The following is a 20,042-nucleotide window of genomic DNA, read 5'->3' as shown; positions in this document are numbered from 1 at the left end:
GCCAAATCCATGCCATTCAAGCTAAATTATTTTTGAATCCAACAGAAGAATCCTTCCGAGATTTCTTAATAATTTTCAATCTAATGGATGACATAAAACAAATGGGAAGCAATACTTACAGAATCAATGGATGATTATATATATATATATGAGCATCAATATTTCCATTATCACTCAGGGAAGTTACAATACTATCAAGATGTAGGAATGCTCAAGTTGTGGATCAAACTGAAATAATAAAATTTAGGTCCTAGTAAAATCCTAGAAAAAAGGAATATTTTCAAATGCAAAGTTCAAACCTGAGACTCGTTATCAAAAGTACTTTGGCGTTTGAAAGTGATTAACTCATGTCTTGATCGATCTTGATATGAGAGTGAAATCATGGACAATATTTAAAAGCTGAAACTGAGTAGATCGATTTCAACAATCCAGAGCTACAACGGAGACGAAATTACCAGGGAAGCTACATCGTTTCTTGAAATCAGTCCAGCTACACTTGGATCCTCTATTAATATACCATTCCCCGTTGGAGGCTGTAATAGACAATAGAATCAAAATATGATCTCAATCATGAAATGTTTCTCATATCCTGAAAACGCGAATTAAGTTTAAGACTTGTCATTCATTTACACCAAAAGTACCTCGCACTCAATACCTAGCATAAACTGATTACACATTTACAAGTCAAACACTTAAAATATATTTCTGACACCTCCACCGAAGACTTTTTTGAGAAAAACTTTTCCTCTTTTTCTACTAAATGATACAGCGTGGATATGAATTTAAAGCTTATTAATTATTATTGCATAAGCGTAATTAGCTTTGAAACGGTTGCGATTTTCTATATATAAAAATTATAATGATCCTCCATGCAAACTGCATCTAATGTGCAAATTGAGGTCTTTAATTCCTATCCTTCTCATTATAAAAAAGAAAAATAATTGTTGATTTGGGGAGGGACAACTTAACAGTACTCAGCAAGCCTCCAGGTCGGATTATTGTGTAAACCAATCCACTTGATTTTAAGGCTTCTTCTGCAACCTCCTTAGCTTCCAAGACAGCTCTTAAAGTTTCTAATGTCTACAATCCAGATAGAAGTAGTTGGTAAATAATCCATAAATGTTTCGATCACTCACTATTGCAGAAAAAAGAGTTTCCCGTTAAGAAAAATAGAGAAAAGAAAATCTAATGTACAAAATTTCCGGATATGACACATAGTAACGCCCAGCTGAAGAATATCCTAGTGCACCATAGACAGCATTAAGTAATGTGTGACAAATGTGTTACTCATATAGGAATAATTTGGTAAACTGCCATTTTCCCTTCTTTACTGCTCAACCAGCAATAAACGCATTTGTTGAAATCAAGAAATCTTGTCCTTACTACAATCTTACACATCAACAGAAAATAGAATGGATGCATTCTCTACCAACATAATTGAAGCCATTGATGAAAAGTTTCTATGAAAATTTATTAATCTTATAATTGAAAACTATCCAGAATGGACTTTCAGAATGAACATAAACTGTTCAGTCTCCACTTCAATATCACTAAGAGCTTAAAAGTGTTCAGTGTAATTCATAACTCTCAGAAAATCAAGAAATCTCATCCCCTTAGATGAACTAGTGCAATCATGAGGCAATTAAAATTTAATTGCCAATACTACATTCTTTTCTTAATATAACTACTATTATTATAGCATTTTAAAATATATTTTTTGGGGGTATTTTAACAGCACTACTCCCTAACAATTTAACAGTGACAATCTAATAGTTTATAATATTCAAGAATAGAAAATATTAACACTCCAATTAGGAATCATAAATGTTAGTTTAATGCAATCACATTATATGCTAGTGACATGACCAATTTAATATAAATGTTAAGAATTAAATACAGTGGCTAAACCAACATAACCTACGAAGTGTGCTATAAATAAGTTATGTATGGGGATTTATAGTGTGAGAGAGGTGTTAGTGCATCATCATTGATAAAATCCAAATTAGCAAGCCAACTAAATCATATAACATGGAGGTTAGAAAAACAGAAGCAGATTTGTGCAATGGGCAACAGATAGATGATGAATTGCAAAGGAGAGATAAGGAAATCATCAAATAACGAGAAGTTAAAATTTCTGTTGGCTATAGTAATAGATCAGATGTATATTTTACAAATCACACTTTCACTACCAGATGTAGTCATGGTTGGGAGCAACGAGCAGAAAATAATTTTCCATTGGCATCAGCTTTTGAACCATAAAAACTTAAAAGCATTACCTTTCTATAAACAGAAATGTAATTTACATACCTTTTTGTCAATAGCCTGCACACTGTTACCAACCCCAATGCTAGATACCTGGACATAAAAGGGAGGCCATATGTACAATGAAATTTCTGGTAGCAAGGATTTCATTCATATTTTCGCACATGAACTCAAAATTGTACAGAAACACCTTTAAATATAAATCTCAAGCGTTATATGCTTATTAGCTTAAATGGGAAAAATTAAATATGAAATCTCATTTATACAATATTTCAAAAAGGAAACCTTGGAAATAAAGATCTATAACTGAATTTTACACCACTATCCCTTGCCTTATTCTATGTGGATTTTCTGAGACAAGATAGCTTCCAACTTACCTTTTATGTCTCTTGTCTGAAGGGTTATAGCCAGTGTTACATTTATTGTGATTGTAATATTCCAAATGGGATATTTGACTAATTTTGTAGAAATTTAACCCAACCTGAATTTCTCCATAAAAATTACCATTCACTTAACAGAAGATTGCCATGTAAAATTGTTAATTTTAGGATAACAATGGTATGTTCTATGCTTAGAGCAATTTTACTTCAATTTCTTTATTAGCCCAATATCAATATCTAGTTTAGCAATCACATCAACATGATAGTAAAATGTAGATAGAACATAATAGAAGACTAGCCAAGACAAGAGGACACAAGATATGGCACCAGCCAGGGACAAACCCCAATGTGGGGAAACCCTTGATCAATTCTTCTTATAATTCTTCAAAAGTTCAACAGAGAGAGAGAGTACAATGTATAATATTCACTTGTCCAATTACAGTGAAAATCTGATCAGTCAAATAGCAGAAACAAAAAGCCCTAACCAAAAAGTCAACGTTGGTCAACAGGGCAGAATTCTTCCTCAATTCAGCTCGGTCAAACCCAGTCAACTTCGGCCTCCAACAGCAAGTCTAATCAGCCCAAAAACAGTCCGAAAAAGTCCAGTCAAACCTGGTCAACAAAGGTCAACACTGCAGCCAGCCCTAGCACAGTGAACGCTGGTCAAACAAAGGTCAGATTGCCTCGGATTTCGTGCCCAGAACTGTGGCCTGCTCAAACAGAAATCCTCCACCCAAAACCGCACTCAAAACAGGTCAATGCTTGGTCAACACAATCAAAAACAGCCTCTGCAATTTTGGTCAACTTTGGTCAACGACTGGAACAGAAAACCCTTCCTTTTCTTCGCACGTGTGGAGAGCAGCCTCTGAATTTCGTACCCAATCAATGAAGGAGAGAGAAGATGTGAGTGAGTGAAGTGTCCAAATGAGGAGGCATCATGTATTTATAGGCAAACGTTGAGGATGAATAGACGTGACTGTTGGGCTTCTGAGCCTACATGAGTTTGTTGGCCGACCTTGACAATTTGTCCATAATCAAAATAAATTCATAATTTCACTTGTACATGTCAGAATGGGATGATCTTTAGATCAATCCTACACCTCTCGGAGAGAGGAATCCAAGAAAAATATGAGTTGCCTCATATGAGCTGTCCAATGTGAAGTTTGGCCCTAGTTGCCAAATTTAACAAATAGAGTGCATGCAATTCAATAATACAATGAGCAGAAATAATCTCAGCTTTTATTATAATAGAAAATTGGGGTTTACATGCTGATACAACAAAATAGCTGAGATGGAAAATTGGCCTCAAGAATCTGCTCCAATGTTGTGTTGGCCCTCCAAAACTGAACTGAAATGCCATTGCTAAGCTCTCTTGTGAATTCTGGATGAATTCACCAAGGGGAGATGGGTACTCGCCCAATCTCACTGAATTCACCTGAGGGTTTCCGTCCTGGGGCTACAAATGGAGTAGAGAACTGGGTTCTCAAACCTCTCATACAAGAAGAAAGATCAAATCCAAGATGTCCTCCAATGGCCTCCTCCTCTTTTATAAATCTGATGGACCCCTCTAGAACCTCCTATTTTATTATTATTTTAATCATTGAGCACATTTCCCTCTTTTTATTTCAATTAAAATATTCTTTTTAATGTGGGAAAATGGTAAATTGGCCACCATGCCTCCTCAGGTCACTGAAAATCACTTCTAACCATCTCATCATGTAGATCTCCTTGTTCCAATTCCAACGATCTATTACACTAAGGTGTTTCGTCAAGTATTCCTCTTGGAATGCCACCTTAAGCGTAATTAATTGAGTTAGGCCCAATAATAACCTTGTTTCTCGAAAGTTGTCAAAATGCAATGGAATGAAAGGCAAGTTGTGCAGATGATGGAATATGCCAAGCAAATTCCATCAGATCCCATAGAAACTCCTCAAAACCCCATAAAACATCTCCAAAAGCCCCTGGGCCTATTGATGAAGTAAACTTGCACCTATGACCTATCTGCCTCCAACCTTGAAAGTCCATCCATAAGGAACATCACAAATCCTCCCACCCCAATATTGTTTGCCCTCAAGCAATCCAAACCTGTGGACCAGTTTGGTGGTTCAATGCAACTGAGACCCAATGCCCGGATCCCATACAAACCACTAGGTGATGCTATGCCTCTGTGTCAACCCACCATGAACGGACCCCTCAATGCCCAGATCCCAGACCAATCTCTGACTGAACCTGTCATCAACAAATCCTCCTGGATCCCAATGCCACCAAGGACAAGCATCAATGCTCCATGGCTCCTGTTGTGCTATAGCTCCAGTTATGAATATTGCTCTATTAACCGCGTACCAAATCATCACCTCTCTCCATTCCAACCCTTGGTATAGTCTAAGGTCAGTCCCACTATGTCGATGTAGGCTTGAAGTGCTAGTTAGATGTTGGCCTACCTCCCACCGCCAACTGGAGCATGTGGTACTCCTCATGTCTAAGGGTCCCTGCTACACTATGCTCCTGACTGAGAATATCATGCCACCAACAAAATACCAACTCATAATCTCCTGCCAATCCATCCCATGGGAAGGATCATATGCATGTGTACCTATATATGGCACGAGTCCATTGTGCTGCACCATGCTCAACTCATGCAACTCCGCCCAACCAATCAACCGAATATGTTTAGGAATCCCTACCTCTCTCCCTATAAGTGGGCAACCCATGCTACATGCCTTGTCTATGTACTCCTGAAGAGGGTTGTTGCCTAGAATTTGGAAATACTGCAGCTTCGCTAGTTTCCATTGCATCTACTTGCACCTCGTCAGCAGGTAGACCCAAAGATGGATGCACCATTGTCTCCAAAAAATCTTCCCTCATCTCACCGAAAACCCCATGCTCCACCAGTCCACTCGTCACCGGAAAAACTGTTCTGTCAGGTCCCAATGCCTCCTGATGACCCATGTCTGCAAATACTACCTCTTTGGTGGTCATTTGTACATCTCTCTACTCCTCATCAATGGCTGGCCCCAAGGATGTTTTCTCATCCTCCTCTATCATGGGCTCAACATGAGCCACCAGTTGACTCTCCAAAGATGGCCCATCATGTGCACTGCGCTCCACTATGTGTTGCTCATGCTGAATGGGAACAAGTTGTTGCTCATCAATCTCCTCTACCAAACATGGTTGCATCTCTGAGCTGCTGTCAACAACTCCCCCTTACTGCTCATGCTCCTCAAAGGTGTCCATGGACTCAACTATAGAAAAAGAATCCTCATCCTAAAAGTTGGAAGGAATCTCCTCCTAATCTTCCCCTGTTGTCTCCTCGGTGCCACCCATGCATGAGTGGTTAGGTCCCCATGGTCCCTTGTAGATGAAGCAAAGACCCTTCCTCCTCAGCTCATTCTTGCTGCATGATCCACCAAACCTTAGCAGCTCCTCCCTAGTCCACTGTCTCCTAAACAACCCAATGTTCTGCTCAACCAACCTTTCGGCTAGTTCATAAGCAACAAGTGAGACCAATTGTTCACTCCTACAAATGGTCAACAATCTAGTCCACAACCTCCTACAAATGGCATCATGCCCTCCCATACATGAGGAAAAAATGGATTGCATGAGTGCTATGACTATGTCAAGATGATGTTTCCTAATGTTGAAGAAGCAATGGAACATGTGCAGGATCAAATCATCACACTCAAGATCAAACATGATTTCATAAGCCCTAGTCATGGCCATAATTTCCAAAACCTGAAGCTTCTCCCCAAATGTACCCTCACTGTTATCCAAATCCTCAAAGGTCTCTACTATCAATATGAAGACTCTCCTCATTATGTCATCACTGTAAGGAGGTATAGGTGCGGTCAGCATCATGATACTGCTGAGACAGGAGTCAACTAAAAGTGTGACCCCTTCACAAAAGTACTCCAGCAACTTGTTTTGTATTAGGGCAAGCATAGCTTGTTTTAGGGCCCAAATTAGTTTCTTCCCCTCTAACTGGTGTACTTTGGAAAGGAGTGCATCCAGTTCTTCTAGTTTGAAAAGAGATTTTACCATGGCCCTCATGTGTTTCAAATCTGCCCCAAGTTTAAAGAATTTGTGTCCCAACTCATCCTCTTTTTGTGGCTGCTCTTGCTGTAGCAAAGTATCTCCTTGGAAAGGGTTCTATTGATTGTTGCTGCTAGTTTATTAAGGGAATTTATAAAGGTTTGATCCATGTTTTAGTTTAATTAAGCTGGCAAGTGCATCAACTGACAGAAGTACAATAATGATCAGTTGACTCAATACCAACAAATTCTAGCATAGCTCTAACCCATAGACATTTTCATATTCACCAAAGACCAAACTCTTCCTAAACTCTTCTTGCCTTCACACTTCAGCCATACCTGCAACCTATGTTTAGTCACACACACAGACCAACTCTCTGCACCATGAGATCTTTCTGCTACTATATTCATACATTAGCAATAACATACAAACAACTGCATCATACCCTTCTGCAATCTTTACTGACCCTTACACTCAACAATAGGCCCTCACTGACAACACAATCATTATTACCACAAATATGTGCTCAGCATAAGACAGTTACAACCATATAAGGGTCACAGTAGTGAACGTAAGAACTACAGAAATGCCGTTCTTGGTCCAACAAGAGAACTTAACACAGTACATATGAGCACTTAGTTTCAGCCATTAATGCACAGGTGTATATTTGCCGTTGGTTCTGGCAGCAAACTCACAGCAATGTCAATTACAACAACAAGACTTTTGCTAATATTAACCCTTGGTAATAAAACACTAAGTTTAGGTTTTGGTTTGGGACTTTTATGCAGAGATCTCTTTACAATGATCTCTCTACAATGGAAAAAAAAAAGAAACGCCCGCTAGAATGGGACGATGTAGAACCTGGGAATTATTTCAAGAGTCGCTTCTGGATGATAGAATGAGTCCAGCTACATAAGTTCATGAATTATCAGTTCCTCAAAATTGGTCCCGTACTGCGCCCTCCTGCCAAGCACTTCAATTGACTCCCTTGTATGTTGTTATGTCGCACAGTGAATTGGTATGCGTCCAGCAAGAAGAAAACAGCCTCGGCATGTCCCCAAATGCCTATTCGGTCTCCTTGGATATAATGCTACAGGTGTAAGAATTTCTCTCTGTTGAAAATTCAAATCTGGAGCACAAATTATCTCCAACAAAAATTATATGGACCTCTTGTGGATGAACAGACATCAACTATTATTTTTGAAGGCAAATTCGGTTTATTTGGTAGGCAGAAAAATTAAGATTTTTGGCCTACCATCAATAGAAATCATGCTCAGGGAGATTACGCTCAGGGAACTTAGTGATCTCGGCCATGTAATAACAGGCACACCCAGAATTTGTCACAGATTTCAACAAGGAATTATGCCTTGAAGAAAAGTACGGTCAAATATCTAACAAAATTCTGAGCGGCAAATCTGCTCAGTCTTGAAGAATTTGAGTGCTGCAAATTTATGCAATTCAACGTCCATTGATAAGAGATTCAATCAACACAAACCCTTGTCACCAAATATTGCAAAAGCATCCCTTCCTTGAAGTAATCCTAATAATGATGTTAGGCGAGAATTCAATTTGGTCCTAGCAGAAACTGATGAAATTATGCTTATAATCGAATTCTTCAGTCTGAAACGAATCACTGGAAAATGAGTTTGAACAGCACATAAGGATTCAGCCTATTTACTGAAAGGAGTTTGGCTTATCAAACTTGTGCTCAAGTTCTCAATCCTTGCAAATACGGGTCAGTACCAATTTGCAGCACCATTAACCTTGCCAATGCGAGCTTGGCCTTTGCAAATTACTTTTTCTTAGGTGAATAAATGGCCCCAAAACAATTGTTGTCCGTCTTTACAAAAATGCCCTCGATTTCCTGAAGAAAAAACTCAGTCCTAATATGAAACAACTGATCTCTAGCCTTTGTTACTCGATTTAGCCTCTAACGTTAGCAGACAAATGAATGCTCGGCCTCTTAATGTCCGTCCTTTGTCTATTGACTTAGAAAATGGAAACCACATCAGAATTGCAGCATGCTATTTTGCGCCGCAAGTTTCAAAAAACTACAAAGGTAGAGGGCTTGACTACAAAGATCCATTTGCAGCCTTAAAAGCGGATATTGCAACATATTCGCAGCCAGGTGAAGTCCTTATAGTGGGTGATTTCAATGCTAGGACTGCAAGTGAGCAAGCTAGCATTCTTTGTTGTAAAGATGATTGTGACCCTATTTGGCTGACAAAGGAAAGTAATCATCAGTGGAAAAGAATTTCAGAGAACAAGGGCTGCAATCTCTTTGGTGAACAATTGCTTACTTTATGTGGGGCCTTTGATTTAGTCACTTCTAATGGCTTGACTAGATGGACAAAGTCCGGTAATTTCACTTGCAATACTTACAATGGAGCAAGTGTGGTAGATTATGTAATTTGCTCGCATGGTTTGTGTGAGAAAATGGAGAAAGTTTTGATTGGAGATCAGTTGTGGGACTTGAAATCAGATCACAAGCCAATTTATATATGTTTCTCTTGGATTGGAAAGAAACAATTAGAGTAAAAAATTCAGCATGTCCAACAAAATCTCCCAGAGGGCATAATTCTTTTGACCCCAGAAAATTGTAATACCTTCAAAATGACGCTTGACAGGCTCTTCGAGAAGGGGAAAATTACAATTCACAGCCTTCATAGTTATGAATTAACACATTTAATTCAATGCACACTTGCAAAGTGCAAAACAACAGATATTAAGAAGTCTGAAACAAATTGCTTTCCGGTTAATGCTTGGTTTGACGAGGAATGCAAAAAGGCAAGGAGAATGTGGAAAGAGTCAAACAAGGACAACATAAAGCTTAAAACTTACAAGCAGTTATTAAGCAAGAAAAAGGTCGATTTCATGGTTTCAAGGAGGGAAGAACTAATCTTCCTTGGAAAAAATAATCCCAAATTATTTTGGAAGGAGCTCCAACCGCAAAAAGATACAAATTGGAAAAAATATTACAGCTTCTAAATGGTTTGACTATGCAAGACAACTCTATGAGCAGGTTCCCAAGGTTGAACCACCCCCCTTGGTCAACACTGATACTAAACTCATCATGGTACAAGAGGTAGAGATGGGTATCAAGAAGTTGGGTGTTGGAAAAGCAAAAGACTTAGTTGAACTCCAAGCAAAATATCTAAAGTGGGGCTCAAAGATTCTTCCACCTCACATTACAAAAATCTTCAACAACATCATACAACAAGGGCTCCCCACATATTGGATAACTAGTCTGGAAATACCTCTTTTCAAGAGCGGTGATGTCAATAATTCCTCCAATTATAGGACCATCATGATAAACCCTTTGTTTGCAAAGCTATTTGGAAGCATGTTAGAAAACAAAATTAGCAAGTGGGCAGAAGAAAGAGATAAGCGTGCTAAAGGGCAAGCAGGTTTTAGACCTAAACATTCCACAGTTGATCATTGTATAACTTTAAGGCACATCATTGAAAAAGTTTGGGAGAAAAAGGAAGAAGTCTTTTGCTGCTTTGTTGATTTCAGAAAAGCGTTTGACTCGGTTCCTAGGGATAAGCTTTGGCACAGAATGGAGGAACTTGGGGTTCCTAAACATTTGAGAGCAGTTGTGCATAGGCTGTATGAGGAGGTGAAAGTCAAAATTAGAACTTCAACAGGGATTTCTGAAAGTTTTAGAAGCGATATCGGGGTCAAGCAAGGTTGCCTGCTGTCTCCTACCCTTTTTGGTTTATATATCGACAAGCTTGAGGAGTGGTTAAATTCACAAGGGGGTGATGGTATCTATTTGGGCAAGTTTATTATAAGGCTTCTTTTGTATGCAGATGACCTTATTCCGATCGCTAAATCGGCTCTTGGTTTGCAAGAGCACTTACTATCCCTTGACCATTTTTGTAGAACTGTGGGGATGCAAGTCAATATCAGCAAAACGAAAGTAGTGGTCTTCTCTAACAAAAGAAAACATAACCAGCATAAGTTCTATTTTGAAGACAACATTCTGGAAGAAGTTGCGGATTACAAATACCTCGGAATCGACTTCAACAAAAATCTAAGCTGGAATGGTTGTAGAAAGAAAAGAACTTTGGGGGGTTGGAAAGCATTTTATCCTTTTCAAAATAGGTGTAGAGAGGCAGAGTTATGGGACTGGAAAACCACTCAAACCCTTTTTGGGCTTCTAGTGATTCCGGCGATTCTCTATGGTTGTGAACTATGGGCCAGCAGTACATCCGACATGCAGTGGAGACAAATTCAGAAGTGTTTGATTACAAACAAATTTAAGATTCAAAGTGCAGTTCCTTATGATATCTTGTTAAGTGAAACAGGGACTGCTCCTATTGAAGGCTAAAGCAATTGCTATGGTGCGAGTCATAAGGTATTTAAAAAAAATTGAGCAAATGGAAGAGGGTAGATGGCCTAAGGTTGTCTTTCATGATAGATTGTGCAAGAGCAAAAAAATTTGGATGTAGCAAAATAACAAATGGTTTAGTAAATGGGGTATTTGCTTGAACGCGTGTCCCATAAACAGTGAAGAGATAAAAACTTTTGTTATGGAAAAGTTCCACAAGTGTACTTGGGATAAGGAGATAGGAAGAAAGAAAAATTATTGTATTGAAGTGTTTAATCCCTCTCATGTTGAAGTTTCTAAGTCTACTTAGTTAGAAACCCTCCATGCACTTTATCTGATTTATTCCTACCTACTTGTTATCTTACTTAACAAGTTATTTACAATGTAAATAGTGAAAATAAACACTAGTGCATGCTCAACATATTACAGATCAACAACTAAAGGAAACAAAAACAATCACACCATATGACACCATTATTTTTGGACCAATGTCCCCGGAGAAACCCAATGTGGGAAAATTGGTGCAGCTATCTGAGGATTTTCTTATTAAGCAATATCAGAGTACAATCTGGGTGTCGAAACTGGCCTACCCAATAGAGAATTTTCTTGGCAGTAGTACCTCTCATTTTTTAGACAAATCTCCCGGCTGAAACCCCAGATAATACTTTTGGCAGCTCCTCAGCACCAATCTGCCTCAGGAACCCTAGCGTCTGTCCTTTCTAGACTGCGTCAGCCCCTCTCTGTCCAGTGTTGGCCCTGCATCACCCTAAATGGGTTTGCGTCAGCCTTAGGAGGCCCTGTGTCAACCTTTTGGCCCTCTGCGTCAGCAACGCTAGCCTCTCTGAGGCTCTGCGCAGCTCCCGGCTGCCTCTGCGTGGCCCCGCGTGAGCCCTAGCTGGCTCTGCGTCCCTCTACCCGGCTACTGCGCTGCTCTCCCGACACTATCTCTGCCTCTCTATTCTTCTGTACTCAATGCCCCTCAGCTGCAACTCCCGATCACTAATTCTATCTCTCTTAGCAAACCCCGCTCTAGAGAATAGAATGACTGATCACTCTGGTGTCCTCTCTAAGTGACCCTCAAGCCTCCTCTTATACTTTTCCTATTGACATATCAACGGTCGAGATTAAGTCCCTAATCAACAGCTAAGATTAGATCTGGCTTGATCCATGTCTTTTGGACCATTCTAACACAGTTTCATATTAATACACATTAATATTTTATTTTCCCTAAGTTTAGACTTAGGAATTCCATTAAAATATTAATTATTTTAATATCTCCTGAACTATTTAGAATCTGCCCAAACCCTTTCTGGGTATCGGAGATCTCAAAAGCCAACCTCTCTACCAAATTTCGTGGCTAGAGCACATCCGATGCTACCCCAAATCAACACTCCCTCTTAGCGAGGATTGTTGTCTAGCAATACTCCTCACTGAGTATTACTCTGATCATCCAGCATCGGTCCCTGTGTTGATGCTAGGCCTACTGCCCACCATCCTCTGCACTGTTGTATCCTGTATTGCTGCCCATGGTTCTGCCACTGCCGCTGCTGCATCTATACGACAGCTCCCTCTGCATCCGTGTTGTTGTTGATCCTTTTTCCTAGCACTACATCCGCACTGCACCTCCTCTCATCATGTTGCATCGTGTTGCCCACTGCTGCAGTGCAACTCAGTTACTGAGAAGTAAGTAACTAATCTCCCAATCTGACCTCCCTGTTGGGCTAGGGACACCCACTAATGTTGAAGCTCCCTCTGCCGCTGACAAGTGCCCCCTCTCTGACCTCTGGGTTGCTGCAACAACTCCCTGCATCTCGCACCATTGCACACCTCTATGTGCCATCCTGCACTGGTGCAACACTCCTTTGCCTCTTACACTGTCGCAGCCTGCTAGCCTCACGTTGTCTTCGGACTCCCGCATTGTAGCTCTCTCTGCCGCTTCATCCGCATCCATCTCTACCCGACTCAGCCAGTCCTACTACTTCTCTTTGGGGCTCCCGTAGAAAGGTCTAATCCAAGAGGCTAGGTGCCTCGAGGATCCTGCCCCTCATCGCCTGTAGTCCTTCTGACTACAGCTCGATGTCTCCCCACTTCTCAAGTGGTGCGTGTGCACTCATGGCACAGTCATCGTTTTTCAAAACTTCCTTCTCTGCCCTTGTTGGCGCTGCCTTAGTCTCGGAAGGCTCTCCCTTACTCTTCTTCCTTGGACACTGGGTCGCATAATGACCGAGCTCGCCACAGTGGAAGCACTTGATCTTGGAGAGATCCTTCTTCTTCCGCTTTTCCTGCTTTCCCTCAAATGCTAGGGCAACATCTTCCTCCTCCTACTTGACTTTGATCCCCTTACTATTGCTACCAGTCTTTGATTACCGTCTGATCTCTTCTTGGCGAAGAGCAGCCCACATCTCATCCCACGGTGGAAATGTCCCTCTGCCCAGTATACTCTGGACAAATGCCTCCCAATCTTCTGAGACTGCATTCATGGTCGTCCTCACCATCAATTCTTGATCCGGCGTGGCTTCTATAGCAGTCAACTAATCTCAGATCTCGTTCAGTCCTGCGAGGAAGGTGTCAATCGGTTCGACCTTCTTCATCTGATACGACCTCAATTAATTCTCAAGTAACATTCTTCTCTGCACAGAAGTATGCTGGTACAATTTCTTGAGGGCCTCCCACATCTCATATGTCGTTTCCTTCTCGGCAATGTGTGGTACTACATGGTCCTTGACCCTGTCAAGGATGATGCTCTTGGCCCTTGCCATTGCCTCCTCGTACTTGTCGTTATCATTGGGGTCGACTGGGATAGCTATAACCTTCAAGGCGAAGTTCTTGACACTATTTCTGTCAAGTACGAATAAGATTTTGGCCTTCCAGACTGCAAAGTTCGACGCTCCGTCCAGTCTATCCTGGTCTCTTACTCCGTGTAGTGCCATGATGCTCTTCTACTTCCCTCCTGGAAGTTCTCTGTTCGACTCCTCCAAATCTCTACTTCTCGTCTGGAAGTTTTCTTCTGGACTCCCTCTGAGTCCTGATTTCCCTCCTGGAAATCCTTTTGCCGCTGTCGAGATGCCCCCTACTCTGATTGTCTTGTGCAACCGCACCACTCATTCGAGTTCCTCGGCTAGAAACCCTCGGTAGCAACTCCCTCCTCTTAGCCTTGCTCTGTCAGGTACTATTCTGACTACAATACCTCACCAACTCCACTCTGCAATATTCCCACAGCCTTCTAAACCCCAGCAGAGAATTTCCTTGGAAGTAATACCTCTCAGTTTGAGACAAATCTCCCGGCTGAAACCCCGGATAATCCTTCTGGCAGCTCCTCAGCACCAATCTGCCCCAGAAACCCCAACGTTTGCCCTTTCTGGACTGCGTCAGCCCCTCTCTGCCCAGCGTTGGCCCTGCGTCACCCTGAATGGGTCTGCGTCAACCTTCTGGCCCTCTGTGTCAGCAATGCTGGTCTCTCTGAGGACCTGCGCAGTTCTCGGTTGCCTCTGCGTGGCCCTGCATGAGCCCTGGCTGGCTCTGTGTCCCTCTCCCCGGCTACTGCACTGCTCTCCCGGCACTATCTCTACCTCTCTGTTCTTCTATACTCAATGCCCCTCGGCTGCAACTCTCGATCACTAATTCTATCTCTCTTAGAAAACCCCGCTCTAGAGAATAGAATGACTGATCACTCTGGTGTCCTCTCCAAGTGACCCTCAAGCCTCCTCTTATACTTTTCCTGTTGACATATCAACGACTGAGATTAAGTCTTTAATCAACGGCTAAGATTAGATCTGGCTTGATCCATGTCTTTTGGACCATTCTAACACAGTTTCATATTAATACACATTAATATTTTATTTTCTCTAAGTTTAGACTTAGGGACTCCATTAAAATATTAATTATTTTAATATCTCATGAACTGTTTAGAATCTGTCCAAACCCTTTCTGGGTATTGGAGATCTCATGTGCCCCAACCTCTCCACCAAATTTCATGGCTAGAGCACATCTGATGCTACCCAAAATCAACATATCATAATCATCAACCAAAAGCATACATAGAGGCCAATATCTCTTGGAGTGCCAAAATTCTTATTGCTCAGTTAAGGACTAATTCTCATCAACTCCATTGTGAAACAGGGCACTGGAAAAGGCCAAAGGAAGTGTGGGATGAAAGAGTATGCATTTTTTGTTCTTCCGGAAAAGTGGAAACAGAAAAACATTTCATTTTAGAATGTGAGGCCTTCAAAGACAACGGGGAAAGTTATGCAGATATGCTGGCAGCTAGCTCTTGGGATAATCTATTTAGTGAGGTGTTTTTCGAGAAGCTGGGAGCATTTATTTTGAAGCTTCACAGAAAAAGGGCCGAATACATCAAGCAAATGAAGAAGCAACCTGTCTCATAGGCTATCTTTAGCCTCATGGACGTTAAAATAATTTCTTTCTTTCTTTCTTTCTCAGCCTCTATACGGTTCAGGGGATGCGGTTCTCAAGCCCTAACAAATTTGTCTTCAAGGACCGAGTATCGACCTCCAATTTCTCTGTCAAATGATAGCATGGCCACGCTCATGAAAAGGTGTCAGACACATGTCCCAAATCATTCACCCAACAAATAGTATTTGGCCCCTCTAATAAACATTTGATTTTGGTAAAATAATTTCACCGCAATCAACTTTGGCCTCCTTAAAAAATAATTTGTCTTTACATCTTATGAACGGCCTCTTGGTAAAAATGTTTTTTTTTTGTGCCCGAATGAATTTTTCCAAAATGAATATTCATGTGACAATTTCACTCACTCAAATTTTGTCTCGCAATCAATGAGCTCTTTTAACAAATTCTCATTTTGCTGCAGGAACTGACTTTTCGACTTCTCCGGCAAAACCCTCCAACAATAATCACTGCAATTGGAATCTGAAAAACCCACAAGTTGAGCCAAGACCGAGGCTCTGATACCATTGTAATATACCAAACGAGATATTTGACTAATTTTGCAGAAATTTAACCCAACCAAAATTTCTCCATAAAAATTACCATTCACTTAACAAAAGATTGCCATGTAAAATATAACAAATAGAGTGCATGCAATTCAATAATACAATGAGCAGAAATAATCTCAACTTTTATTATAATAGAAAACTGGGATTTACACGTTGATACAACAAAATAGCTAATATTGTGCTCAAGAATCTGCTCCAATGTTGTGCTGGCCATCCAAAGCTGAACTAAAATGCCACTACTAAGCTCTAATGTAATTCTGGATGAATTCACAGAGGGAAGATGGGTAGTCAGCCAATCTCATTGAATTCATCGAGGGTTTCTGTCCTGGTGCTACAAATGGAGTAGAGAACCGGGTTCTCAAACCTCTCATACAAGAAGAAAAATCAAATCCAAGATGGCCTCCAATGGCCTCCTCTTCTTTTATAAATCTTATAGACCCATCTAGAACCTCCTATTTTATTATTACTTTAATCATTGAGTACATTTCTCTCTTTTTATTTCAATTAAAATATTCTTTTTAGTGTGGAAAAATGATAAATTGGCCACCATGCCTCCTCAGCTCACTGAAAATCACTTCTAACCATCCCATCTTGTAGATATCCTCGTTCCAGTTTCAACAAGCTATTACGCTAAGGTGTTCCGTCAAGTATTCCTCTCGGAATGCCACCTTAAGCGTAATTAACTGAGTTAAGCCCAATAATAACCATGTTTCTTGAATGTTGTTGGAATGCAATAGGACGAAAGGCAAGTCGTGCAGATGATGGAATATGCCAAGCGAATGCCATTGGATCCCATAGAAACTCCTCAAAACCCCATGAAACATCTCCAAAAGCCCCTAGGCCCGCTAATAAAGTAAACTTGCCCCTGTGCCCTGTTTGCCTCCAACCCTGGAAGCTCATCCATAAGGAACACCAGAAAAGGGAACATCACAGTGATAATATAGGAACTATTGCGATAATATTGCCAAAGCCAACATTGGCAATAATATCGGCAATTTTATTGTGATAATGTTCCCCTTAAGTGATTTAGGAGATTGACCTGTGAGGACACTGTGACTATTTTACATCAAGCAAACAAGGGGAAATGTATTGTTTTCATTTCCCATGATTCATCTCATGAAATACATACCCTAGTAGTTAATGGTAATGTTAAATTCTTAAAGTAAAAATGACATCCTTTTACTTGTATTTTTAACATTACCGTTAATTGTTTTAAGATGTGTGAGAGTTTTTCCAACCTCATTGGATTTCATATGCAGAAAGTAGAATTTTAGATTCAGCAGACTTAATAGCTTTCAAGATTTCAGGATTGCCAGGATTGCAACGTTTCTACTGGACTCTGTATGTATGAAGGTATGGAACTGGCATACCTTCATAGAGTGTTGAAAACCAAATTTTAACACCAAGAGTGTTGTTTCTTTATTCCAAACAGATTTCTAATGACTCTTCTATCTTTAGTATCACAAATGATAATGATTTCCTTTTGCAAAAGGTAGCTGAACCCACACAAGCGATTTGACTTCTATAAGTTGAGTATGGGAAAATGGTCACACTTACCATCAACTATACATTGGCAACCACAAACTTAAAGTGTAACAATGTTAAATCAAATTAAACTTTCTGATTTGACTTCAAAAGAAAGAATTAAAACAACCAAAACCAAAAATTATATTCAACAAGGTGAATGAAAATTCACTATGTTATGTTGGACTTCAGAAAAAATATGGCATAATGCATTCTAGAAAAAATTAAGTTCATTGCCTGTATACATAATATATATTATAATTTAAACTAGGGATATGGTGCATGTCAGTAAAAGCTTGGCAACAAAGCTAAGGAAAATTGCGACTCAGGTCATTAGGGCATTTGAACTTGGAACCAAGAAGAGGAGTTACTCTATTATCTATGTTTTAACATTATATGACTACCCCAATACATCTTAGCTCATTCTTATACCCAGACAGATCACTCCTTGGATGTCTTCAATCCAAATATGCTTTGCATGGCTTGCTGCTTCTACCTATTTAACAAGATGATGAAATTATTCAAACAGCATGACAAGTTATTGATTCACTATATAGAACAATGCAGTATAGAGCTATAAAAAGAAGGAATAGAAGTGCAAGCAACATAGAGAAATGGCCAATGCCCCAAATTATGCAAACTTACCAAGATAAACCTTTTGACTCCTGCAGCTTTTGAAGCATTTATGAGATTAATAGGTCCATCCTGTATCAAAGGATTGTTATTGTGAATAAGTACAGACATGGATGCTTCATAAAGTACATTAACGATACTCCACATGGAAGCATACCTTCAAAGGATGAAGCTACAGAACTTTGAAGAAACATTCCAACAGTTTTTATGCTTCTCTCTAAAATTTAACTGGGTTCCCGTAAGATTAACTAACTATTGAAATTTGGCTACAGTGGAACTAGATTTTGAATTAAACAATGCATTGATTCTTAAATACAAAAAAAAAGAGAGGAAAAAAACACATTTATAATGAAATAATTTCATATATTGACTTTGAAAGATGTAGTATTCCTTTCCCTAGAGAGCATTTAAAGAAAACAAAGTATACACCATAGATCCCCACCAATGCACAACTAATTAGGTGAACAAACCAAAATATTGTTGTCATAAATTGGAAATTCAAAACATGGCTTACCTTGGAAGCATTGCCATTCTTACAAGTTAAGTGTGTTATACATCTCCAACGCAACTTTTCAGCATTGCACATCAGACACAACGGTTTCTATAATGATGACCAAGGTTCAAACCAGTGTTGCACTAATCAGGAAAAAATCGTGATTAAATTGTTTAATTGCGATTTTTTCAAAAAAACGACTAAATCGGGCGATTTAATCGCGATTTTTTTTTTGGCCGATTTTTTCCGAAAAAAATAGTGGAGGAGTCGGGCAGCGCGTGTTTAAAGGGAAAAACGTGATTTCTTTTTGGTCATTTGGACAGCAGAGGGCGCACTGGGGTTTGGAGACTTGGAGACTTGGAGATTTTGGAGTTAACTCAACTAATTGGAGGAGAAAATCGAAGAGTGAGCTAAGGAGGAGACACATTATCTCCATAAAACTGGTATGGGCACCAACGTTTTGTGTTTTCATTGTTTTGTAACTTTGTTTTTGTTTTTTTTCTATGTTTTTGTTTGGTTTTGCAATGGGGTTTTTGACATTTGTCCAATGTAATTTTTTTTTAGTTTTTTTGGTTGGGTTTGGAATGGGTTTTTGACATTTGTCCAATGTATTTTTTTTTAGTTTTTTTGGTTGGGTTTGGAATGGGGTTTCTTAAATAATAAATTGTATGTAATTTTCTTTTAGTTTTTGTACGATGTAAATAGTAAAATACTAAATTGTAAGTTTGTAACTTGTAAATACTAAATTGTAATCCTTATTTTCCCATAGGTTCACCGAAACACCATTCAAGTTTTCAACTTCAAAGTTCAAAATCAAACATGCCAAGGAAATTGGACCCTTTCTGGGAATTTGGTGAACCTGATGCTCCGAATGATAGAATGAACTTGTCTTGCAAGTTGTGTGGGCACCATATGTCCGGGGGGGTGTACAGATTGAAGTATCACCTTGCACAAATCCCTGGATTTGATGTAGGGCCTTGCACAGAGACAAATCCTGAACTCATCCGAAGAGCCATGAAAGCATTGGAAACTTTAGACCACAATAGAGAGGCCAAAGCAGAAATGAAGAGGCAACTAAAAAAGTCAGCTGAACAAGGAAGTGGCAGTGGTTCTACTGCAACATCAACCAACCCGGTAGCTGCCTCATCATTTTTTGTTCCTCGAACCACACCTGGTTCACAGCCATCTATCAGTTCAATGCTAAAAAAACTGAGAAAGAACAAGCTGACAAGTTGCTGGCAAAATTTCTCCTTTGGAGTGATATTCCTTTCAGCATTGTAAGGAATAATCCATTTTTCCAACCTGCTCTTAATGCTATTGCAACTGTTGGCCCAGCGTACAAAATCCCTTCTTCTCATGACATGAGAGGCCAGATTCTTCAAAATGAAAAGCTTGACTGCACCAAAAGATTG

General features: G+C 39.8%; 1 protein-coding gene across 3 annotated transcripts in view; it reads right to left on the bottom strand.

The window, feature by feature from the left end:
- LOC149189806 (uncharacterized) overlaps positions 1–20,042 on the bottom strand; it is a 458,516-nt gene that overhangs the window by 170,697 nt on the left and 267,777 nt on the right. For 2 of the 3 annotated variants that reach the window (XM_089411942.1, XM_089411940.1), the window contains 4 exons: positions 18,150–18,209; positions 2,308–2,355; positions 970–1,080; positions 456–533 (listed from right to left, as the gene is read on the bottom strand). In XM_089411942.1, the coding sequence (XP_089268068.1) occupies positions 456–533; positions 970–1,080; positions 2,308–2,355; positions 18,150–18,209 (297 nt within the window). The remainder of the gene's footprint in view (positions 1–455; positions 534–969; positions 1,081–2,307; positions 2,356–18,149; positions 18,210–20,042) is intronic. The other variant, XM_089411941.1, reaches the window with a different exon arrangement.

Source organism: Pinus tabuliformis, chromosome 3_1 (assembly GCF_031772625.1).
Source record: "Pinus tabuliformis cultivar Carrire ecotype Pingquan chromosome 3_1, CPIR1, whole genome shotgun sequence".
NCBI classification, from domain to species: domain Eukaryota; kingdom Viridiplantae; phylum Streptophyta; class Pinopsida; order Pinales; family Pinaceae; genus Pinus; species Pinus tabuliformis.
The sequence above is the reverse complement of the archived record's forward strand: the minus strand, read 5'-3'. Positions and strand labels throughout refer to the sequence as shown.